Consider the following 26,299-nt stretch of genomic DNA (forward strand, 5'->3'; position numbering starts at 1 on the left):
TTTCACCACACACACACCCCAATTATAGCTGTCAACTTTTCCTTTTCCTTGTGAGGAATCCTATTCGGAATAAGGGAATTTCCCTTAAACAACAGGAGCCTCTCAGCTCGCCGGTGTTTATTTTCCCTGCCAGCTGCATCTGAAACACGCCGTAAAGATGGCGATTAGGGGCGGCGGTGGGGTGTCGCCGCGGGGGCCTTGTGAAGAAGAGAAAAGGCCCTGAATGAGCCCCTGGAAGCTGTTGCCAGGGAACCAGATGCTATGGACACGCGGCCCCAGAATAGGCCACGCCATGGGAGGAAGGGAGCCCAGGGGCCGGCTTTTGGGCTGAGAAGGGAGGGAAGGGCCGGTTTGGAAAGCGGATGGCTCTTCCAACCATGGGGGGCGTTCAGATGAACACACACACACACACACACGAGCAGTGAAAGGCAAATCTTAAGTGAACCCACGGCCACCAGGTCGCAATAAACAGCTTTGTTACAGAAATTATGGCTGGGGGGGGGTACATCTTTAAAGTTAAATGTTACAAATATTATGCCTGAATATAGCCTTTCAACTTGACAGCTCATTTGTGTGGTGCCTCGGGGATCCATCCTCTCCCCCATGCTTTTTAATATCTATATGAATATTATGAATATCTATACCAATAACGTCCACACACACTAATCTAATGATGGATGGATGTCACAAACTAGCTTGGTGTGATGGCCTGGGATTCAGACTCAGAGGCTGAACCTGAGGAATCCCAGCCTGCACAGGATTCCCCACCTCCACAACCAGCTGAGCCGGGGCTGGGGCTTGAGCCTGAAGGGTCCTCACCTGTGCTGGATCCTCAGGTGCAGGCACCAGCTGAGTCTGCTCTGGGTCCTGAGGTGATGGAGGACCCATTGCCTGCAGGTGCTCCACTCTCAGCCCCGTCAGGGGAAGCTGAGGTTGCCTCTGGGTCCGGTAACTCTCCAGCCTCTCCTGAGCTGCAGAGGCTCAGGGCAGAGAGGCGGAGGGAACTAAGTTCCCACAGGAGGAGTGCTCACTTCCAGGCCAGGAGAGGCGAGTCACCAGAGGATCGGGGCCACCCTATGCCTCTGGGCAGATAAAAGCCAGCCAGTCCCAGGTTGCGGGAGCAATGTTGTTGCTAGCCTGTTCCTGCCTGCACCCTGTCCTGCTCTTCTGCCAGAGTTCCTGACCCCACCCGACTCCCCGCCTTGGACCCAGCTACAGCTTTGACAGACGGCCTCCATACCGCACCCTCGACCTCGGACTGGACTCGGACCTCACCTCTCGGTTAGCCCCTGGGATCAGCACACTTCACTTATGAAGAGACACCTGAACCTTAGCTGGGTTAACAGAGTGAAAGCCTTTCGTGCAGCCACAAGCAAATTAATGGATGCCCTCTGAAATATACTCAAGAGTCGAGAGTGGATTTCATGCTCTTTATTCAGCTCATAGTGGTGAGGAGGAATGGAAGTTTCCCCAAAGTATCTGCTTCATATACATTATTTACACAATGGGCTGCATGTGATTGGCTAATTCTGGAATTCTCCTGTAGGCCAATTAGGTTGTGGATTCACTTCCACCTGGAGCTGGATTGGGTGGCTCCTGCAGACCAATCATACTGCTGCATTGTTCTAGGACCAATCAGACTGCTGCATTGGATCCTATTCAACTCAGTACATAACACCTTCTTACCTGAAAGCAGTGGGAATTCAACGGTATTCTAAACTTCTGAGTAGACAGGATTGTGTTGCTCTATGTTCTAGTACTAAGAACTTATCAAAAATGTACAACTTGCTGTTGAAATGGAATACACAAGATGAAACGGTTAAATCTGCAATGATTAAATGGGCGCAGGATATTGGTCATGACATAATGTTTGCTGACTGGGAAAAGTTATGGACCACCGGGATTAAATTTACGGCATGTAGTGCCTTGAGAGAAAATATTATGAAAATGATTTACAGGTGGTACATGACCCCAGTCAAGCTTGCGAAAATCTATCACTCGCCCGAGAATAAATGTTGGAAGTGTAAAGAAAAGGAAGGAACATTCTTTCACCTTTGGTGGGCGTGCCCAAAGATTAAGGCTTTCTGGGAACTGATCTATAATGAACTGAAAAAGGTACTTAGGTACACATTCACTAAGAAACCAGAGGCCTTTCTCCTGGGCATGGTCGGCCAATTGGTGTCAAAGAAGGATAGAACATTCTTTATGTATGCTACAACAGCAGCAAGAATTCTTATAGCAAAGTACTGGAAGACACAAGATTTACCCACCGTGGAAGAGTGGCAGGTGAAAGTGATGGACTACATGGGCTTGGCAGAGATGACGAGCAGAATCCGAGACCAGGGAAGAGCAACGGCGGAAGAAGATTGGAAAAAATTTAAAGACTATTTAAAGAAGTATTCAAAAATTAGTGAATGTTAGATTGATGCGGAATGAGAAAAGATAGGGGTTAATAGCGATAATGGTTAAGTAAAAGAAATTGAATGTTTTTACAATTAATTTGAAAATAAGGGAGGGATTTGTTAATTAATTAACTTGACATGAGAATGCAGAAAGGGGAGGTATGAGGAAGTCGGGAGAGTAAGGAACATGAAACTAAGAGTCTGAAATTATACGTGTTGTATGTTCTTTTATTGCTTTATTTTGTTTTGTTATGGATGGAAAAGTGAATAAAAATTATTTGGGGGGGAAAAGAAAGCATTTATAAACAACTTAATATTTTTTTGAAATTTCTCAGCAGTGTGTGTGTAAAAAAAACAAACCATTATGCCATTAAAACAAACATGCAACCTAAAACCAACAACACAGCGGTATAAAAACCATGCAAAGGCAAAGAAAACTAACCCCCAAACAACAACAACATCCAAGGGACTCAGTCACATGAAACAGGGTCCAATCTTAAGGGTTAGGGAAAGCCTGGGCAAAAAGACATCTTGGCAACTGATGGTTGATGCAGAAGGACAGACATTCCACAAGTCCAGGGGTAACAGGAAAAAATGCCTAGTTTTCAGGTCATTGCTGTATGGTATTCTGTAGGGTTGAGGGACGTGGTTGGTGCTGTGGGTTAAACCACAGAGCCTAGGACTTGCTGATCAGAAGGTCGGCGGTTCGAATCCCAGTGACGGAGTGAGCTCCCGTTGCTCGGTCCCTGCTCCTGCCAACCTAGCAGTTCGAAAGCATGAAGTGCAAGTAGATAAATAGGTACCACTCCAATGGGAAGGTAAACTGCATTTCCGTGCGCTGCTCTGGTTCACCATGGCCACATGACCCAGAAGCTGTATGCCGGCTCCCTCGGCCAATAAAGCAAAATGAGCGCCGCAACCCCAGAGTTGTCCGCGACTGGACCTAATGGTCAGGGGTCCCTTTACCTTTTATTCTGTAGGGTGCGGTGCCCTGAACAAAATTTCCCCAGATGATCTAAGTGATCTTGCAGGTCTGTGCAGGGGGGAGCAGTCTTTCATGTAACCTGGAAATATATCTTTACCATTAACAACTTGTAAATTGACTTTCCCACCCCGCCCCTGACAGCACTTTTCTAAACGTATGTACACATGGTACTGATTTAGTATTCAAAATGCTTAAAAGGAGCATTATCGTATTCATAATTGATGTAATTAACTTTTTTTAAGGGCGGGAACAGAGCTTTATTGCCTCTTGTGGAATCCTTTTCCCCAATATATTCTTCATAAGTTTCTGTAGTCTCTGTATAACATGGATGAAGCCACAAATTATAAATAGGCCTGCTCAATAAGGAGTAATTTGCCTCTGAGGATGCACACTTAAAACATGATCATATTTAGCCACACAGCAGCAATATTTTATCTACCATCTATGAAATTATGCACAAAAAGTATTATTGTTCATCATTTATATAGCTGTTCAGAATGTTTTTCCATCCTTATTCCATTCTCACCTAATGTAATTCTGATTTTTTCGTCAGATGAGAGCTTGGAGGTCACCCAGTACAGTTCACAAAAGGAAGGAAGATAACAGCTAAATACAGTCATACCTTGGAAGTCGAAAGCCTTGCAACTCAAACGTTTTGGCTCTCGAATGCCGCAAACCCAGAAGTCAGTGTTCAAGTTTGCAAACGTTCTTTGGAACCCAAATGTCTTCAGTCAGCTTTCAGTTCATAAGATATTTATGAAAATTTGGTTCTAATCTAGGCCACATCTTTTGTCTTGCATTGCCCAGGGGAGAGAATTCCAGAGTCTGGCTTCTACCACCATGAAGGCCCTTCCTTCCTTTTACCAGTTCTAGCGTCGGATGACGTGGTTGGGATTGAGGAAGAGCCTTTGTCAGTTACTGTATCTCACTAGTTGGCACAACTTTTTGTTGTTGCTGTTGTTTAGTCGTTTAGTCGTGTCCGACTCTTTGTGACCCCCTGGACCAGAGCACGCCAGGCACTCCTGTCTTCCACGGCCTCCCGCAGTTTGGTCAAACTCATGTTGGTAGCTTTGAGAGCACTGTCCAACCATCTCGTCCTCTGTTGTCCCCTTCTCCTTGTGCCCTCCATCTTTCCCAACATCAGGGTCTTTTCCAAGGAGTCTTCTCTTCTCATGAGGTGGCCAAAGTATTGGAGCCTCAGCTTCAGGATCTGTCCTTCCAATGAGCACTCAGGGCTAATTTCCTTCAGAATGGATAAGTTTGATCTCCTTGCAGTCCATGGGATTCTCAAGAGTCTCCTCCAGCACCAGAATTCAAAAGCATCGATTCTTCGGCGATCAGCCTTCTTTATGGTCCAGCTCTCACTTCCATACATCACTACTGGGAATGGCGCAACTTACAGTTGTTTAAAATCTCAGCAGCCCTGCCTGATACCTGCTTAACCCGGCAAGTGGGAATGAAATAGAATACGTCCTATGCCCACAACTTATTTATTTATTTTGCACGAAAACAACACACTGCCATAACTGGCGCTAATTGGCTTCCACACTGACAGCCTCAGAAGAAGTCCTTTGACGCGAGCAAAGCGACTCTCTTTCCTCCCTCCCTCCCTGCCCCTCGCAACTTGATAAATGCGGTTCAGACATTTCGGCTGGTAGTGCTGCGCTGCGCATGCATTTTGCTAAAACTAATTTGTGTACAGAGCCGGAGCCATCATCTCCAAGGATATCAACTCAGCAACTTTCACCGGAGCTAATATTCACTTGAAAGAATAGAACTGTTGAAAGAGAAGCAATTTACACAGCGGTGTCTTCAGGTGCCAAGTGTGAGAGTTCAGAGGTGGAATGTGGCGGTGCATCTGCAATATTTATTTTGAGGCTGCGTGGACTTTATGACCTTTGCTATTTATATAAGTAGCGCACGGTGACAGACATGCCCAAGGTAATTTTGCAGCCTCTGCCAAAGCGAACACCCTAACTGCCGAATACGCTGTCAGTTGAAATGCAATTTTTTAAAAAAATGTATTAGGTGAGCCTCTTTTAGCAAAAAGCCAGGAAAGGATTAATAATGATCATGGCCAGTGGTCCCATCACCTCCTGGCAAAGAGAAGGGGAAGAAATGGAGGCAGTGGGAGATTTTACTTTCTTGGGCTCCATGATCACCGCAGATGGTGACAGCAGCCACGAAATTAAAAGACGCCTGCTTCTTGGGAGAAAAGCAATGACAAACCTAGACAGCATCTTAAAAAGTAGAGACATCACCTTGCCAACAAAGGTCTGTAGAGTAAAAGCTATGGTTTTCCCAGTAGTGATGTATGGAAATGCGAGCTAGACCATAAAGAAGGCTGATCACCGAAGAATTGATGCTTTTGAATTATGGTGCTGGAGGAGACTCTTGAGAGTCCCATGGACTGCAAGAAGATCAAACCTCTCCATTCTGAAGGAAATCAGCCCTGAGTGCTCACTGGAAGGACACATCCTGAAGCTGAGGCTCCAATACTTTGGCCCCCTCATGAGAAGAGAAGACTCCCTGGAAAAGTGAGGAAAGATTGAGGGCACAAGGAGAAGGGACGACAGAGGACGAGATGGTTGGACAGTGTTCTCGAAGCTACCAGCATGAGTTTGACCAAACTGTGGGAGGCCGTGGAAGACAGGAGTGCCTGGCGTGCTCTGGTCCATGGGGTCCCGAAGAGTCGGACACAACTAAACGACTAAACAACAATAAGGCCATATTATGCTGATCTAGGACCACTTTGTGACTCTCCAGCCTTTGCCTACAAGTAAACATAAGCTCCATATCCTTCCCCCGCCCCATTTTGAGTGCATCAAACTTGGGAGTTCTAATCCTTTCCTAATGCCTGGCTTTGAAAAGCTTCTTTCGGTCTGCTTGGGAAATCGGATCGCCTGTTTGAACGCTTATTTGTTTTGTACATTTTCTATTGCTGTTTGTGTTTTGAAAAGCACTCCGAGGACATGTTGCGTGAAAGGCACTCTACCAAAATCTAGCTGAAAGTAGCCTGCTGTATAACTTTGTACATGTCAGCAGGGGGGCACTTTCAGAAGATTGATGCTCAAGAGCACTTGACAGACTCTACCGGTTTCTGCAGCGAATACACCCGTATAGTATAAGCAGAACACGCCTCGCCCCCCCCCAAGCGAGGTGATGCTCGCTCCCCCTGCCTGTTCGAATTGAATTCTCAGGACAACCCAGAAAACCCAGGAGGAAAGGATCTAATCCTGTCCTAAAATGAGGATTTTCAACACAGTTTCTTCTGGGGGGGGGAAGAAAAAGAATAATAGAGACATACAAACGGTATAAACTGAAAACAACATTTTTTTATTTTACTTTTTGCTAATGTGTGCAGTTTATTTTAGTTATATTCTGAGGTCCCACTGAGTTCCAAATCCTTAGTCACACTCTCAGCTGTTACAGTGGTACCTCGGGTTAAGTACTTAATTCGTTCCGGAGGTCCGTACTTAACCTGAAACTGTTCTTAACCTGAAGCACCACTTTAGCTTAATAGGGCCTCCTGCTGCTGCCACGCCGCCGGAGCACAATTTCTGTTCTCATCCTGAAGCAAAGTTCTTAACCTGAAGCAATATTTCTGGGTTAACGGAGTCTGTAACATGAAGCGTATGTAACCTGAAGCGTATGTAACCTGAGGTACCACTGTAGTATCCTTTGCATGATGGGAAACCCAGCAGCTTGGTCCTGTGATCCAGCTCAGGTGATTACATCACAATCTCTACATGTGCCCTGGCTGACTCTGCAAATTAAAATAAATACCTCATTGGGGTGATTTTAGCTTAATAAGCCAACATATAAATTTGTATATTGCTCATTTGCACAGCTTCAACTTAACACTCCCCCCGCCCCCAGCTACTGATTTTCCCCTGCAGTTGCTCCCAACCTGTTTTTGGTCCACAAATGAAAGTTAGTTTGTTGGAAGTTAGTCTGTTGGTATAAGGTAAAAAGGTAAAAGACCTCTGGGTGGTTAAGTCCAGTCAAAGGAGACTATGGGCTTGCGGCACTCATCTTGTTTCAGGCTGAGGGAACAGGCCTTTGTCCGCAGACAGCTTTCCGGGTCATGTGGCCAGCATAACTAAACCACTTCTGGTGCAATGGGACACCATGATGGAAACCAGAGTGCACAGAAATGCTGTTTACCTTCCCGCTGGAGTGGTACCTATTTATCTACTTGCACTTTGACATGCTTTCGAACTGCTAGGTTGGCAGGAGCTGGGACAGAGCAACGGGAGCTCACCCTGTCGCAGGGATTCGAACCGCCGACCTTCCGATCGGCAAGCCCAAGAGGCTCGGTGGTTTAGACCACAGCGCCACATGCTCCCTGTTGGTATACATATGTCTCGAGAAACAATGTGCCTCCAGAGGTGAAGTCAAATTGCTGCAGTAGCTGCACCAGAGGGACCTCCCTGGGGCACAAGTCTGGGCAGTGTGTATGGAGGTCCTGAGCTGCCCAGACAACCAGATTCTTTCTTTCTTTTTCAATTTTTTTTATTGATTTTCCAAAAATTTAAAACAAACAGACAAACAAACAAACATACATACATCCTGTCTGAATCTTAGTAACATTATTAAGTGACTTCCTCAAATCCCCTTGGTTGAATTTCATTACATATCATTTTAACAGTTTTCCAAAATCGATTTTCTCAAAAAATTAACTTGATCACTTAACATATTTCATTGATTCTAATTTAGCTTTAAACATCTTAAATCCTATCCTTACATATCTAAATCCTAAGCCTATTATTTGCAAGCTTTCCAATTAAGTTATCTTAACATATTTAGCTAAATAATCTTTAAATTTCATCCATTCTTCCTGGTACTCCTCCTCCTTCTGGTCGCGGACTCTTCCAGCCAGGTCGGCCAGCTCTGAAAAATCCATCATCTTCATCTGCTATTCCCCCACTGTTGGGACTTCTTGTGTTTTCCAGTTCTTAGCTAACAAAATTCTTGCTGCAGTTGTGGCATACAAAAATAATTTAACATCTTTCTTGGGCAATTCCAAACCTGTTATTCCAAGAAGAAAGGCCTCTGGTTTCTTAGTAAATGTATATTTCAACATTTTTTTCAGTTCATTATAAATCTTCTCCCAGAAGTCTTTCACCTTGGGGCAGGTCCACCACATATGAAAAAAGGTACCTTCTTTTTCTTTACATTTCCAGCATAGATTATCACTATTGTGATAAATCTTTGCTGATTTTACAGGGGTTAAGTACCATCCCAGACAACCAGATTCTTGGCTTCACTGATGTGGTTCAAAGGAAAACAGAGCAATATGTTTGGCACCAGCTTGCCTGCGGGAGTTGCCGGAAGGAGGCGTACAGGCTGCTTTTCACTCTGGGTTGGTGTAGAGTTTACTCCTTAGGATTTTCTTCTCCTGAAGATGCCCCTCAAGGAAGCCGAGGTTTAGGATCAGAGCTTTCCATCTAGATGAGTTCCCTTCCCAGGTTGACAAGCCCATCTGGCCCTCATTTCCCTCTATAGCTCATGCAGAAACCTCCTTCTGGACCATAGGAACCACTCTTGGTCACATCTGCCAGAGCCTTGTCTTCACATGCAGGGGAAGGCCCTAACGCACCAATGGGTTGAGACCCATCGATTTCAATTTCAATTTATTATTTATACCCCGCCCATCTGGCTGGGCTTCCCCAGCCACTCTGGGTGGCTTCCAAAAAAATAATAATTAAAATACTGTAATACATCAAACATTAAAAGCTTCCCTAAACAGGACTGCCTTCAGATATCTTCTAAAAGTCTGGTAGTTGTTGTTCTCTTTGACATCTGGTGGGAGGGCGTTCCACAGGGAGGGCGCCACTACCAAGAAGGCCCTCTGCCTGATTCCCTGTAACTTGGCTTCTCGCAGTGAGGGAACCGCCAGAAGGCCCTTGGAGCTGGACCTCAGTGTCTGGGTAGAACGATGGGGGTGGAGACGTTCCATCAGCTACCCTCACCTGGTTTAGCCAGCCAGTTGAAGCTGCACCTGGGCTATGGCCGCTCTCGCATGCGCACAGCTTCTAGGAGCCGCAGGTGAGAGCTGAGTGCAGGATGGGCAAACTATCCCAGAAGAAGCGTGAGGTGTGTCTCCCCCACTAGAGGTACTACCAGTGACAAATGCTGGTCGAGGAGTATTGCAAAGGCTCCAACGATCAAGGTGGAATGGAGGAACTTTTAATATCAGGACAACAAACAGGAATATCAAGAGATTTCAGTTCAGATGAATCACAAACAAACCCGAGGCAACACATTTTGCACAACTTTAAAAAAATGCACTAGGAAGTGGACTAGAAGTACAGTGGTACCTCGGGTTACATACGCTTCAGATTACAGACGCTTCAGGTTACAGACTCCGCTAACCCAGAAATAGTGCTTCAGGTTAAGAACTTTGCTTCAGGATGAGAACAGAAATCGGGCTCCAGTGGCACGGCAGCAGCAGGAGGCCCCATTAGCTAAAGTGGTGCTTCTGGGTCAAGAACAGTTTCAGGTTAAGAACGGAACTCCGGAACGAATTAAGTACTTAACCTGAGTGACAGATCTTCAGATGCAGAATGAACCCCTTCTCCAAATGATTATCAGCTACAGATCATGCAGTAGACTGCTCCATTTTCTTCTTAATAGGGAAAAACACTGCAATTTTAAAACTTAGGGGGGAGGCAGGGAGACAATGAAAGAAGTTCTGTGAAGGATAATGTTACTCTCACAGTTGAGGGGACATTTGCAGGGAAACCCACCCTCGAAATCTGAGTCTGATCCTTTCGAAATCTGCTCTCTGGCTTTCTTTCTCTCCCTTCCCCGACCTTCCCTCTTGCTGCTTTCAACAACTTAATTTCCTTTTGCTGCCATAGCAACACAGAAACAACCTCAGAGCGCAATCGGGATCATGGTGGCATTTCACAAATCCTCGGACCAACCAGAACGGAAGAAACGGCCACAGGACAGGCAGTCGAAAAAGTCACACCCAGAAAAGTGAAAACGACAAGAAGGCTCAGATTCAAGTGGGATTTTCTGTGGATGTTTTCCGTACCTGGATGCAGATCAAGTTTACGGAATAATGCATGCCATTAAAATGAACCAAGCCTAAACAGTGTTGCCTAGCGTTCTGGTTAGAGGAGGATCTCCTAAAATGGATAGGAGCAAAGGGAAAAGCTGCTGAAGTCGTACACATGCGCACTCGTTCTAAAATGTCGCACCTGTCCATATTAAGTCGTGGCACTGGGCAAGTGGTCCGAAAGAAAGAGGAGAAGCTGGAGGTGTATTTCAATCCAGAGGTGAGTCCTTGTCCCCAGGTTGCGATGTAGACACTTAGCTGTTAATGCTGAAATCACGGCGCAGTTATTTTCTATCTGCCCTCCTTAACCAGTGTTAAAATAGATGTTTTGCCTATGAATCCTCCCCCACATGTACACAATTTGTTGCAGGTAAAGGGTAAAAAGGTAAAGGTAAAGGTAAATAAAAAGGTAAAGGGGCCCGTGACCATTAGGTCCAGTCGTGGCTGACTCTGGGGTTGCGGCGCTCATCTCGCTTTATTGGCCAAGGGAGCCGGGTCTGGCGAAGCAGAGCAGCGCACCGAAACACCATTTACCTTCCCACTGGAGTGGTACCTATTTATCTACTTGCACTTTGACGTGCTTTCGAACTTCTAGGTGGGCAGGAGCAGGGACCAAGCAACGGGAGCTCACCCCATTGCGGGGATTCGGACCACCGACCTTCTGATTGGCAAGTCCTAGGCTCTGTGGTTTAACCCCCCAGCACCACCCGCGTCCATATATATGTGTGTGTATATATATATATATATATATATATGCAGATGCAAATGTAAAGATAATTGTTGTTGTTGTTTAGTCGTTTAGTCGTGTCCGACTCTTCATGACCCCATGGACCAGAGCACGCCAGGCACTCCTGTCTTCCACTGCCTCCCACAGTTTGGTCAAACTCATGCTGGTAGCTTCGAGAACACTGTCCAACCACCTCATCCTCTGCCGTCCCCTTCTCCTTGTGCCCTCCATCTTTCCCAACACCAGGGTCTTTTCCAGGGAGTCTTCTCTTCTCATGAGGTGCCCAAAGTATTGGAGCCTCAGCTTCAGGATCTGTCCTTCCAGTGAGCATAAAGATAATTACTCTGCTTCAAATAGAAATACAATACATCTCGTCGCTGTGGCCGCTTAGCTTGCTGTCTGGGTGCTAACTGTTGGTGGGCAACTTCAAGGCCCCTTTTTATCTTTAAATTGGACTTGGACCAGGCAGCTCTTCAGAGAGAGACTGCCTTCTTTGTTATTTTCGCAAGCCTACTTTAGTGGCAACTCATCACATGGTTCCGCCCCAAGACTTTCTCTACAGTCCATGTCTGTTGACGCTGGAGGATTACAGTAGTCCCCTGTCGAGGCTGAAATACAGTATAACCAATGTTTCTGAGGCCTTGATCTCATGACGGCTTCATCATGAGGAAGCCACAGGAAAGGCCTCGCCTTCACTGACTTCCAGCTGCTCCCAGAGGATGCTGAGCCCATCACATGAATCCACTTCCAATGATAAATTCAGTGTGTGTGTGTGTGTGTGTGTGACAGAGCAGCTTAATTGCTAGAAGTCAGAACCTTCCCAATCCCTTCATGTAGTTAAGTGGTTGTAAGGCTAGCTGCCAGTCACATGTAGCATTCATGCGAGTACCTGAATAGATTTATGGTATGAATGTTTTCATTTCAGACTCCTCAAATACATTGCACCTTATTCAGATAGTTTGCATGGTGAACCATCTCCGTCTAAAAATATTCAGGAACATAACAGAGATCAATTCTCTTTAACCATGCAGGTCTTTTTTTATTATTATTATCGGGCAGCAGCTGCCGACATTGTGACACAGGGTCCCGTAATAAGATTATTGGAGAAACCTTTTTTCTAGGGGGGAAGCTGTAAGAATACAAAGACCGGGGAAACCATTTTGTGTTGTGGAATCGTTTCGCAGAGCTGGTGTGGAATACCTTTTCTTTTTGCACTCAAGTCTCTGTGTGCAAAAATTGATGGATTCACTTGTGACAAATGTTGCAAGTCCTTTTTTCTGAAGTATGTTCTGGAGGCTTCTCTGATTTGCGTACCGTGTTTATGCTTCACACGAGATCAATCATGCTGCCCTGTAAAGCCCTCATAATGTAATAAGGAGGGTTGGGAAAGGTACCAGTATTTTATGGTGTTTCGTAACGGGGAACAAGGTTGCTGCTGTTCCCTCCTCATCTCAAATACAGTCGTACCTTGGATCCTGAACATCCTGGAACTCGGACGTTTTGGCTCCCGAATGCCGCAAACCCAGAAGTGATTGTTCCAGTTTGTGAATGTTATGTACTGAAGTTCTCACCCTGGGCCAGCAGGGGGATACTGTAGATAGCTCAGGTCCACATATGCAAATAAGGGATCGAAAGTGACGTTCAGTGATTGGATAGTTACAGAAAGTTGTTACAGTTACGTTGTACTGGAGCTCTATATAAGCAGGCTGGCTGAACCCTTCAGTTCAGTTCTGTTCTGACCTGTGAATAAACAAGAGCTGTTTGAAGAATTGCTGTGTCGTCTGATATGTTCACCCACAACTTAAAAGTGAACGTTCTTTCAGAATCCGAACATCCGACAGGGCTTCTGCTGCTTCTGACTGGCCGCAATCAGAAGCCACGATTAGATTTTCGAACATTTTGGAAGTCCACGGACTTCTGGAACGGATTCCGTTTGACTTCCAAGGTACGACTGTATTTAGAAGCAAGATGACATGCACTGAGCTGTAGAAAGTTTAAAAGAAGTCCAGCTCAAGGAGCACATTATACACTTTCTCCACAACGTCACCCACATAATTCCACAACAGCTACTGTATTAATGAAACAGAATTGGTTTAGTTTGAGAAGAACCAGAAAAAACATAACGCAAAGGGGCCTCAGTGACACCATGGCTATTGTAAGAGGGTAAGCACATCAAATAGGAGGACATTATTTCTCAAGCTACAGGATACCAGTGGACTGTGATGTGTAAAAGTAAAGGTAAAGGGACCCCTGACCGTTAGGTCCAGTCCTGGCCGACTCTGGGGTTGCGGCGCTCACCTTGCTTTATTGGCCGAGGGAGCCGGCATACAGCTTTTGGGTCATGTGGCCAGCATGACTAAGCCGCTTCTGGCGAACCAGAGCAGCGCACGGAAATGCCGTTTACCTTCCCGCTGGAGCGGTACCTATTTATCTACTTGCACTTTGACATGCTTTTGAACTGCTAGGTGGGCAGGAGCAGGGACCGAGCAATGGGAGCTCACCCCATCATGGGGATTCGAACCGCCGACCTTCTGATCGGCAAGCCCTAGGCTCTGTGGTTTAGACCACAGCGCCACCAGCGTCCTTAATGCCCTGTTTACTAGGCTTCAAAAAGAAGCAGGGGTACTGTAGTGCAGTGTTTTTCAACCACTGTTCCACGGCACACTAGTGTGCTGCGAGATGTTGCCTGGTGTGCCGTGGAGAAAATTGGAAAATTCGAAAGATTTAAAAATAAAGTATTTATAATTTTCCATATTTCTGTTTACTTACAATTTCATAATAAAGTAATTATAAAATACTTTCTTTGTGTTTATTTGATTCCTATTCAAGAGAATTACTTTATATATAGTCAATATAGGCACAGAATTAATTTTTTTAACATTTTCTAATGGTGGTGTGCCTCGTGATTTTTTTCATGAAACAAGTGTGCCTTTGCCCAAAAAAGGTTGAAAAACACTGCTGTAGTGGATGAAAAGTGAGCAGTGAGCAGTGAGCATGCCAGCTGCACGTGCAGAAGTAGGAAACCTTGTGGAGTTTCCCTTCTTAATGCCCATATTTATATTTTAACGTTTTGATGAGATTATTCTATTGTGTACAGGCAACCGCCATTATAGGCGCAATCAATATGTGCACAATTGTGCACATGTATGCAGCGCTGAAACCAGAATTGTCATAAAAGACGTTGCTAAAAGGGCAGGGGTGGGACAGAAGGGGGTGTTTCAATTGCTTGTGATAGTGCACAATGACCCGGAACGCAACCTCCGCACAGATCAGGGGTTGCCTTTATTTTAATTATGGGTGCTTACGTTTAAATGTTTGTGTAACTGGTTTTTGTGTGTCAAGGTCCCCGGCCACCCCAATAACTCACACATCACACATCAATTTTGTTTTAAGGTTTCTGGCATGATTTTGGCCACAACTTTATTTGAATACACACATTTGAGTGATTGCTTAGGCATTGGTTCCGACTATCTGTCCTTGCCCCAGGGACAGAACTGACTTCCGGATTCCAGCGGAAGCCAGTCGGGGAAACAATTTTAGGGAGAAAATGAAGCTGGGCCTCAGTCCCTCACTTCTCAGCCTCATGCTCCTGGGGCCCAAGTCCGATGCCAGGGACAAGGGCAAAAAGAATGGCAAGCCCCTGGATTCCTTTAACGGAATTCCCTTTCCGCACCACCATTGGAGGGGTAGGCACTTACCCCTCCACCAACCAATTTGAACCAATGCCTAACCGCCAACCTTACAAGTTGTGACGATTTGCTACGCAGTAGGCAAAAACCAAATGGCACCAGCCAATCAGCCAAATGGACAAATTCCTACCAGGCCCCTGTCTCAAAGCAGACGACCCCATGACAGGCATAGCAAGGTCAAAGCAAACAAACCCCCCAATTCAGGGAGGGTGATCTGATGCAAACAGCCAAGAGGATGCCCAAGGCTGGGCGTCCAGTATTTAACCCTCTGACCCCTCCTCCAAATTAGCAACAAGGAAATCTCCCCAGAGACCCAATTTTCCCAATCCCTTCCTGGGTCTCAAACGTCCACCCAGCAACAGTAGGGTGGGCTGTAGGCCCCCACCGCAACACGTGCTCTCTGTTAGGGAGAACACACTTTACGCTTTGTAAAAGCGCTTAGAGGCCTGTTTTGCCGTTAAGCGATATATAAATTAATAATGCATTTATTTATTTTTTACATGTTAGGATTATTTGAACTGGCAGTGCCTTGAAACCAGTTTCCATGACCATCATGACCTGGAGGGAGACTGTGGACTGTGTCTTCCTAAAACCTACAGCACGAGAACAGGCGCGTTACTTCTCTATTCAGAAGATTTAGCCAAACCATCAAGGAAGCTGAAAGGGATAAGGAAGACACGCCGAAGACTTAGAAGCAGAAGCCAGAAAATACACATAGAGCTTCACACCCTCCAAGATCTGGTGCGAGCCATCTTGGAATATGGACGCAAAAAGGTAAGAGAGCACAGCCCAATTGTATTCAGGAATTAGTAGGTTATTTCTAATTATACATTAAAAAAATAAATCAGGGGGAAAATGCACATCTAATAGATCACATATGTGGACATTTCTATATCGTCTATGCTATATATATATATATAGTTGTTGTTGTTGTTTAGTCGTTTAGTCGTTTAGTCGTATCCGACTCTTCGTGACCACATGGACCGGAGCACTCCAGGCACTCCTGTCTTCCACTGCCTCCCGCAGTTTGGTCAAACTCATGCTGGTAGCTTCGAGAACACTATCCAACCATCTCGTCCTGTCATCCCCTTCTCCTTGTGCCCTCCATCTTTCCCAACATCAGGGTCTTTTCCAGGGAGTCTTCTCTTCTCATGAGGTGGCCAAAGTCTTGGAGCCTCAACTTCAGGATCTGTCCTTCCAGTGAGCACTCAGGGCTGATTTCCTTCAGAATGGATCAGTTTGATCTTCTTGCAGTCCATGGGACTCTCAAGAGTCTCCTCCAGCACCATAACTCAAAAGCATCAATTCTTCGGCGATCAGCTTTCTTTATGGTCCAGCTCTCACTTCCATACATCACTACTGAGAAAACCATAGCTTGAACTATATGGACCTTTGTTGGCAAGGTGATGTCTCTGCTTTTTAAGATGCTGTCTAGGTTTGTCATTGCTTTTCTCCCAAGAAGCAGGTGTCTTTTAATTTTGTGGCTGCTGTCACCATCTGCAGTGATCATGGAGCCCAAGAAAGTAAAATCTCTCACTGCCTCCATTTCTTCCCCTTCTATTTGCCAGGTGGTGATATCATAGCCATTTAACTGCCATTCTTTTGCCAAAACCATCCTGGGAATTGTAATTTGGTAAGGTGCTTTGAGATGTCCTCAATTCCCATGCAAAGTGCAACAATTCTGAGAAGAGAGCGTTAAACCAACTCAAGCCTGTAATGTGGATTTACTCACACAAATAGAGTTCCTTCAACAAGACTTCTAAATGAGAATTCAAACTGTTATGTACTGAAGTTCTCACCCTGGGCCAGCAGGGGGATACTGTAGATAGTTATGCAAATGAAGGATCAAAAGTGACGTTCAGTGATTGGATAGTTTGTATGCAAATGAAGGATCGAAAGTGACATTCAATGATTGGATAGTTTTAGAAAATAGCAACAGTTACATTGTTCTGGAGCTCTATATAAGCAGGCAGACTGAGCTCCTCAGTTAGTGCTGTTCCAGCTTACAAATAAAGAGCTGCTTTGGAAGAATCACTGTGTCGTATGATATGTTTGCCCACAACTTAACACAAACCATTGAGGAATATTACTCTGTGCACTTAAGGAAGCTGATATTAGAAGTATCTGGCCTATGGATAGATTAAACTAGCCATAAAGGTAAAGGTACCCCTGCCCATACGGGCCAGTCGTGTCCGACTCTAGGGTTGTGCGCCCATCTCACTTAAGAGGCCGGGGGCCAGCGCTGTCCGGAGACACTTCCGAGTCATGTGGCCAGTGTGACGAAGCTGCTCTGGCGAGCCAGCGCCGCACACGGAAACGCCGTTTACCTTCCTGCTATAAAGCGGTACCTATTTATCTACTTGCACTTAGGGGTGCTTTCGAACTGCTAGGTGGGCAGGAGCTGGGACTGAAAGATGGGAGCTCACCCCGCCGTGGGGATTCGAACCACCGACCATGCGATCAGCAAGTCCTAGGCACTGAGGTTTTACCCACAGTGCCACCCGCGTCCCTAAACTAGCCATAATAAGTGCTTTTTTTTTTCTTTAAAAAAATGTTTAGGGGTAACTCTCATTTTCCTACTCATATTGAAATACTGCCCCTCAATGAGGCCAAACATAGATTCAGAAAATGTTTAGGGTATGAGTACCCCTGAGTACCCCCATAAAAAAGCACTGGCCATTATGTTCTACATCCAACAGAATTCCCTGTTTCACATAGCTGGGAAGGGAATCCTCTGACCCAATAAGGACTCCATGCCTGAAGAACGAAGACAAAAGACGCCCCAGGAATCACTGCCTGTGCTATGAGCCATATGAGTGTATCCAAGCACGACATCCATCAAAGATTAAAGGAGAGAAAGGGTACTGCTGTGACCAAACTCATGGAATCGTGTGCCGACTGCCACGAACAATTAGAATCCAGCGGGGATGTTCGCAGGCTTTTGCAAATCACGCTGTTATCGGAGATGGCAGGAAAGGAAGGTGGAGTTAACCCAGTGCAGGATTTACGTATAAGCTAAACCAGCTATAGCTTAGGGCCCCACTCTCTTGGGGGCCCCAGAAAAATTTAAAGGAAAAAACAACTGGATGTACATTTCCAAAATATAAGATAAAAAACAAATAAAATAAAACCTACACACAGCAACAGTGTTTTGTGTTGTGTAGGCTCCTATTTGTTACTTGCAAATGGCTTTAGATCCCTATTAGGTCCATAAATTACCATATAGCATATATGGTAAATATATAAATTACCATATAGCATATTCAACACAATTTGTGACAATTTGTTGTTGACAAAGGACAACTGGACATATAAAGGGCCCCATTACCTTCAGTAGCTTAAAGTAAAGGTAAAGGGACCCCTGACCATTAGGTCCAGTTGTGACCGACTCTGGGGTTGCGGCGCTCATCTCGCTTTATTGGCCAAGGGAGCCGGCGTACAGCTTCCGGGTCATGTGGCCAGCATGACTAAGCCGCTTCTGGCGACCCAGAGCAGTGCACGGAAACGCCGTTTACCTTCCCTCCAGAGTGGTACCTATTTATCTACTTGCACTGGTGTGCTTTCAAACTGCTAGGTTGGCAGGAGTAGGGACCGAGCAACGGGAGCTCACCCCATCGCAGGGATTCAAACCGCCGACCTTCTGATCAGCAAGTCCTAGGCTCTGTGGTTTAAGCCACAGCGCCACCCACGTCCCTTCAGTAGCTTAGGGCATCATCAAACCTAAATCCAACCTTGAGTTAACCCATTGCTCCATCTGATCAGGCATATGGACTTTTTTTTTTATTGGGAGAGCAGCAGGGTCCTAAAAAGTCTTTTTGGAAAGTCCACCCTTCCTTCAAACCACAATTCATCCTGCCCCCATTTAACTGTTTCTGGTATAACCTCCACTGCTTTGTGGGATACCTTTTGGAGAAGGAAAAGCTAAGGAGTAAACCCTACACAAATCCAGTGTGGAATTTCTAATATAGATAGATAGATAGATAGATAGATAGATAGATAGATAGATAGATAGATAGATAGATATAACTTTTAAACACTATAAAAAAGGAAAGAAAAAAGAAGAAAAAAACAAAACAATACAATATAAAAACATTACACAACACTAACACAATAAACTAAACTAAACAAAACAAAAACAGTATAAGACACATCATACACACATCATACCATTTCAATATCTTATCTTTCATTCACTTGTTTCAACGACCTCCTCACACCTCCCTTTTTGTATTCCACTTCTATTAATTGTTTCAGCAATTCCTTTCCATCTTCCTCTATTTTCTGTCATATAATTATCTTAACATATTTTAACCTTATTTTCCCTTTAATGTTCTAATAATGTATTTGTACTTAATTCCTTCTAACATTTCTACTAAAGCTATATAACTTCATTCCAACATTTTTCTAACACTCATTAATTTTACAATATTTCTATAAATAGTCTTTAACCTTTTTCCAGTCTTCTTCCACCGTCTCTTCTCCCTGGTCTCGGATTCTGCCAGTCATTTCCTCCAGTTCCATATAGTCCATCAACCTGGTGATCTTCTGTCCAATGCTCTTGGCTCTTTTCCAAGTCCCTTCTGCAAATCTTCTTCGTATTTATACGAAAACTTTACTTTGTCTTCTACTGGTCTTATTTTTATTTTCCTTCCTTTGAAGCTGAAGAGTAGACCTTGGGGTGAATTTCTTGGGTGCGCCTTGTACGCCTCCTACTGGCAACTCCTGCAGCCAAGCTGGTGCCAAACGTATGGCTCTGCTTTCCTTTGGACCACATTGGCAAGGCCAGGAACAGGGTTTTGTCATCTGGACCGCCCAGGACCTCCATAAACGCTGCCCAGACTTGTGCCCCAGGGAGCACAAGTGAGGAGAACATTATTGTGCTCAAGTCCTCCTCTTTGTGGAGTTCCCAATAGGCATCTGGTTGGCCATTGGGTGAGTCTTTGGTCTGTTTCCTCATGTTCTTTTGTTCTGCTCTTAATCACCATTGCTGGGGAAAATCAATATACAGTCGTATCTCGGAAGCTGAACAGAAGAAGAAGAAGAAGAAGAAGAAGAAGAAGAAGAAGAAGAAGAAGAAGAAGAAGAATTTATTATTTATACCCCGCCCATCTGGCTGGGCTTCCCCAGCCACTCTGGGCAGCTTCCAAAAAAATATTAAAATACTGTGATACATCAAACATTAAAAGCTTCCTTAAACAGGGCTGCCTTCAGATGTCTTATAAAAGTCTGGTAGTTGTTGCTCTCTTTGACATCTGGTGGGAGGGCGTTCCACAGGGAGGGCGCCACTACCGAGAAGGCCCTCTGCCTGGTTCCCTGTAACTTGGCTTCTCGCAGTGAGGGAACCGCCAGGAGGCCTTCGGTGCTGGACCTCAGTGTCCGGGTAGAACGATGGGGGTGGAGACGCTCCTACAGATATACTGGACCGAGGCTGTTTAGGGCTTTAAAGGTCAGCACCAGCACTTTGAATTGTGCTCGGAAACATACTGGGAGCCAGTGTAGGTCTTTCAAGACCGGTGTTATATGGTCTCGGCGGCCGCTCCCAGTCACCAGTCTAGCTGCCACATTCTGGATTAGTTGTAGTTTCCGGGTCACCTTCAAAGGTAGCCCCACGTAGAGCGCATTGCAGTAGTCTAAGCGAGAGATAACTAGAGCATGCACCACTCTGGTGAGGCAGTCTGTGGGCAGATAGGGTCTCATCCTCCAAATGCCTCCAGACACTCACACAGGACCGTCACCGCTTTCACTGGTTCTGATTTGAAAGAGAGGTAGAGCTGGGTATCATCCGCATACTGATGTCCGTTTGACTTCCAAAGCGCGGCTTCTGATTGGCTTTCCCCGTCAGACGTTCAGCTTCCGAAAGAACGTTCGAAAACCGGAACACTCACTTCTGGTTTTCGATCGTTTGGGAGCCGAAAAGTTCCACTCCCAAGGTGTTCCGGATCCAAAGTATGACTGTACAGTGAAACTAGAAATGTCTACCCGAATCCCCTTGAGCAGAAGTGTGTAAATTGGATCCTAGGAACAGGGTGAATATATAGAGTAACTAGCTGCAGTACCAAAGAAAACGGACAAGTCTCAGCATGCCTGCAATTACTCAAAGCACTTCAATAGTTTTTATAACAAGGCACCAGCACATGCTAATATAATGCAACACAATGGCATTCGACTCAGTTAGATACCAAGACTTTATCAGTTCCCCTAAATTTCAAGTTTTGCTTTGCCTGAAAAGGGGGAGGACGGCTACAAAACGGTAAAGAGGACAAACAAAAGTTCTTTGCCATTAATGAGGCATATGAATTGCTGTTTTCAGATAACACCGTTCACCTTTCCAGCTGCGTTTTAAAGCTATTTATTTCTCCTCCTCTCCCGTTTGTATTCCACCATATCCTTACCTTCAGAAGGCTGACATATTTCAAAAGACTGAAGTGTTTTTAATCAAACGGAGCAGAAATACAAAAATAGAGCAAGTTTAAAACCAGCGGCTGTTCTCTCAAACAACATGTGCTGCTTTTAGCTCCTTGAGACACAAAATGTGGCAAATAAATCAATAAAATAAATGTTTGCTCCAGCAGTTGCTTTTTAATGCAATTATTTTCAAACTTTTAAGATATTTAACTGTATCAGTAGATGTTTATGCACCAAGAGAAGGCAGCCATTTCTTATTCTTTAGGAATTTTCCTTGTTCATTCTCATTTTAAAATTTATTTCATACATACATATACCACTTAATGACTAACACATAATATCCAGCGCTCACCCCCATTAACGTGAATACTTCACATCCAGTTTCTGCCTCCTATCTACTCCTGGTTCCCCTATTATAGAACATAAACCATGCCATGTGATCCCCAAGCCAAGGATATAAGTAACTGTACAACCTTTAGAAGACATCTGAGGGCAGCCCTGTATAGTTTTGTTATGTTTTATATCTGTTTGAAGCTGCCCAGAGTGGCTGGGACGACCCAGTATAAATAGAAATTATTATTAGTATTAGTATTGTTGAATAGTATGTCCCTATTTTAATCAACTGTCCCTCATCCCATTCTTTTCTTAAACCTCTCACACATCTGCCAATACACACAAATGCTCCATCCACCCATTCACTCCAATATCTCCACCTCAATCACCACACGGCTATCACCAATTACTTCATCTGTTCTACTAAAGAGGTGCTGCAAAAAAAAACCACCACAAAAAAACCAGCAGGAGACCATGAAACCACTCACTGATAGAGCGGTATAAATCTATATCCTAGTAATGAACTTGCTGAGGTGTACAGTGGTACCTCTAGTTGCGTACACGATCTGTTCCAGGGTGCCATTCGCACCCCAAAAAGTCTGCAACCAGAGCGGCGCTTCTGCGCAAGCTCGGAGCATGGTAGGGCGCTTCTGTGCATGTGCGAAGTGTGCAGGACTTCCGGGTTTGCCGTGTTCGCAAGCCGAAAAGACACAACATGAACATAACGCAACATGAGGGATGTTGACATGAAGCTCTCACAAACAGCTGATGGGATGGCAAGCTTTCATCTGGGATATGCCATTTCACACTACGGGGTGTTAGCTGAACACAGCTACAGACTGAAAATCAGTGACGTAGCGTGGGGGTGCAGGGGGGGCCGGCCGCACCGGGCGCAACATCTGGGGGGCGCGCACTCGCCGCCTCCAGAGTCGCCGAAGAGCCTCGGGCGCAGGCTGTAGCAGAGCCCCATGTCTCGCGGAACCGACGAGCTGTGCGCGCGTCCGGGCTGAAGGTGTCCGGCAGGCAGCGGCTCTCAGCGCTCGCCGTGGTCCCCGCGCATCAGGGCCGCGGAGGGCGCGCCAGGCAGCCCCTCCTCACAGCCCCGCCACCGCTACTGCAGCTGCTGGGCCATGTTGCATTTTCCTCGCCTCTCTGCCCTCCTCCTCCTCCAGGCAAGCGGCATCGTTTGGGCGGCAGCGCCAGCGGCAACTTGCCTCAGATCACCTGACACAGACCCGCCGCCGCCACCGTGGCTACCTTACCATAAATACCCCAGCCCAGGCAGCAGCAAGAAGAAGCTGGCAGCAGCGGCTGGTTAGGGGTTAGGGGGCGCAAATTACTTGCCTTGCCCCGGGTGCTGACAACCCACGCTACGCCACTGCTGAAAATCAATGAATCCTAGATGTAATGTTGGAGGACAGGGTTCCACAGCCAAGACACGGGTTTGCCACTTCAACGGGCCACAACGTACCTCATCTTCTGAGGTCAGACAGAAATGCAGCAGCGATCGTGCTTGCTGCCCTGGCTTCTGCTTTAGCCGCACACGGCCTCTTCCGGGCAGGGGGAGCCTTCATCCCGCTGCCCTGAAGTGGCTTTGCGCGGCTATCCCAGAAGCCAGAACAGCCAGAGGCTACCCTGGAAGCCAGATCCCTCTTGCTGTCCTGCCTTCTGGGATTCAGAATATATTTTTTTCTTGTTTTCTTCCTCCAAAAACTTGGTGCGCCTTATGGTCTGGTGCGTCTTATAGAGCGAAAAATACCAAGTAATCGATGGGAGAAAACAACACACTAGTGTGGGTGGGAAACACTGATGTGCAGTTCAGTCGAAAGTGATCCTGTGCACAAGGGAAAATAGGGTCTGCACATTTACAGCCTTACTGTTTTCAATCTTAGTTTGAAACTCAGCCTGGAATGACAATATTTTTCTTTTTTGAAAATGAAGCAAAATGATTCACGCAATTCTTTGATCCAGCATCTGGTTTAAGTTAAAATTCAGTTTTATTTAATATAAACTTGTTTACTGCCCAAAATTGTAAATGTTACTCATCAACTTCCAAACAGAAAATAAGAAGTCTTAGAAGTCCATTGTAAAAATTTGTTGTCTCAACTTTACTCATGAGTGAGTCGGAGCGAAGATAGATGTAACATTTTATTTTATTCCCCCCAAAATTATTGCTTTTCCAAATTTATAACAAAACAAATAACAATACAAATATAAAACATACATAATATAAAACATACATAATAAGAAAAACAGAAAAGAAAAACACAATACTAAAAAGAAAAAACATAAAAACAGTTATTACTTTCAGTGCCTAATTTAACTTTCATTGCTAACTGACTTCCTTGAATGCCCCCATCTGAATTACATTGTATCTCCTTGTAGCAGTTCTCTAAAATCTTAATTCTAATAAAATTAAAACCATTTAATTACTATCTTCTTCTCTTTTATTAATTCTAATCCCTATTGTTTTACAACCCATTGTTATTATAATACTCCGCCTATTTGTTACTTCCAAGTAACTTCCATTATCTTATATTACAATATTTAGCCAAATATTTATTCCAATCTTCTTGAGTCTCCTCCTCCTTCTGATCCCAGATTCTTCCAGTCAGGTCGGCCAGCTCCAAAAAGTCCAAAATCTTCATTTGCCATTCTTCTATTGTTGGTATTTCTTGGGATTTCCAGTTTTCCGCAATTAGCAGTCTTGCCACTGTAGTGGCATACAAAAACAATCTAACATCCCATAGTGTAACATTTTTAAAGTATTCATAGAAGTCCTTCACCACAGTCAAAACAAAAAAAATTCCTTCCAGTAGCACCTTAAAGACCAACTAAGTTAGTTCTTGGTATGAGCTTTCGTGTGCATGCACACTTCTTCAGATACACGGTATCTGAAGATGTGTATCTGAAGAAGTGTGCATGCACACGAAAGCTCATACCAAGAACTAACTTAGTTGGTCTTTAAGGTGCTACTGGAAGGAATTTTTTTTGTTTTGACTATGGCAGACCAACACGGCTACCTATCTGTAACTTCACCACAGTGGAATGGTTCTCAAACCTTACCTTCCCAGCTTCTGCCAACTTAGCAATTTGAAAGCATACCAGCACGAGTAGATAAATAGGTACCGCTGTGGCAGGAAGGTAAACGGTGTTTCCGTGCACTTTGGCTTCTGTCACGGTGTTCCGTTGCGCCAGAAGCGGTTTAGCCTTGCTGGCCACATGACCCAGAAAGCTGTCTGTGGACAAACGCCGGCTCCCCTCAGCCTGAAAGCGAGATGAGCGCCGCACCCCATAGTCACCTTTGACTGGTCTTAACCGTCCAGGGGTCCTTTTTTACCTTTACCTACTGTGGTGATCACACAGGGTCCCCGGACATTTGACGGTCTATTGATCCCTGTACCACCACTATGATCACTTTTCCGCTGCCACCAACCCGTTTCTCTCGGGTACACACTGAGTCCAGGCAGTTGTTAACATTAAAACAAATAAACAAGTTTATTTTATAAGCATTAACAAGTTTATAGTTTCAGATATTTTTTCTTGTCGGTTTCTTTACTTTGTCTTAGTTTCTTTACTAGCCTATACCTTCCTAATAACTCCTAACTGATTATCCCAACTGTCTATATCTGACTCCTCCTAACAGTTTCCCTCACTCTCTCACATCAAAACTCGACCAACCCACAGACTTATCCTCTCTCATCCTTCCCCAACTCCCGGCTGACTTTCCAACAACTCCAACTCTAACTCTAACTCCTCCCCTTGGGTTCCCACTGGCCAATCACTTCACACTCATTTCCTCATGACCCACCTAGGAGGGCAAACGCCACACCTACTTTTTAAAAAAACGTAAAGTGGCATATAAATGTTCATATGTATGTATGCTCAATTCATTCATTGTCCTATTTTTTTAAAAAATGCAAGCACTTTAATAACAGTTGGAAAACTCCTCATGGGCTTTGGGAGACAAGTGTGTTGGTGATTTTAGTGTGCCAGCCAATAGGCATCCTGCAGAGGTGCCTTTTTCCCATTCAGACTTAAGTATTTATTTATTTTATTTATTTCATATATATATAAACACACACACACCGCCCTATACCCAGAGGTCTCAGTACACTGAAAACATTCAGGGGTGGGGGGTGGACAGAAAATATATATACTACGCTTGCGCTGAATAATGTAAGATTGCTTTCTAAATACGCCATGATTCTTTACCGTCATCGCGCAAAAGAATATGGGGATTTTTCTCAATAATTTGGGGGTCTCGCTTATCTGACTGCATTGCTTCCCTCTTCAGCTCTCCTAGCTAGAGATGCCTTCAAAGATATTTGGGGGGAAAGTAATTTATTAACAGCCGTCAATTGCCAGTGTTAAAGGTAAAGGTAAAGGTACCCCTGCCCGTACGGGCCAGTCTTGCCAGACTCTGGGGTTGTGCGTCCATCTCACTCAAGAGGCCAGGGGCCAGCGCTGTCCAGAGACACTTCCGGGTCACGTGGCCAGTGTGACATCGCTGCTCTGGCGAGCCAGAGCTGCACACGGAAACGCCGTTTACCTTCCCGCTAGAAAGCGGTCCCTATTTATCTACTTGCACCCGAGGGTGCTTTCGAACTGCTAGGTTGGCAGGCACTGGGACCGAGCAACGGGAGCGCACCCCGCTGCAGGGATTCGAACCGCCGACCTTTCGATCGG

General features: G+C 45.2%; 1 protein-coding gene and 1 long non-coding RNA gene across 2 annotated transcripts in view; one reads left to right on the plus strand and one right to left on the minus strand.

The window, feature by feature from the left end:
- Window positions 1-26,299, minus strand: part of LOC310833764 — a 334,495-nt gene that overhangs the window by 45,273 nt on the left and 262,923 nt on the right. The gene's annotated exons all lie outside the window — the stretch shown is intronic.
- Window positions 10,259-26,299, plus strand: part of KIAA2012 — a 91,886-nt gene continuing 75,845 nt past the window's right edge. The window contains exons 1-2 of the mRNA XM_083754482.1: window positions 10,259-10,676; window positions 15,380-15,646. Of these exons, the coding sequence (XP_083610608.1) occupies window positions 10,572-10,676; window positions 15,380-15,646 (372 nt within the window). The 5' untranslated portion in view covers window positions 10,259-10,571. The remainder of the gene's footprint in view (window positions 10,677-15,379; window positions 15,647-26,299) is intronic.

Source organism: Podarcis gaigeae, assembly GCF_964106915.1.
Source record: "Podarcis gaigeae genome assembly, chromosome: 1".
In the NCBI taxonomy this organism is placed as follows: Eukaryota; Metazoa; Chordata; class Lepidosauria; order Squamata; family Lacertidae; genus Podarcis; species Podarcis gaigeae.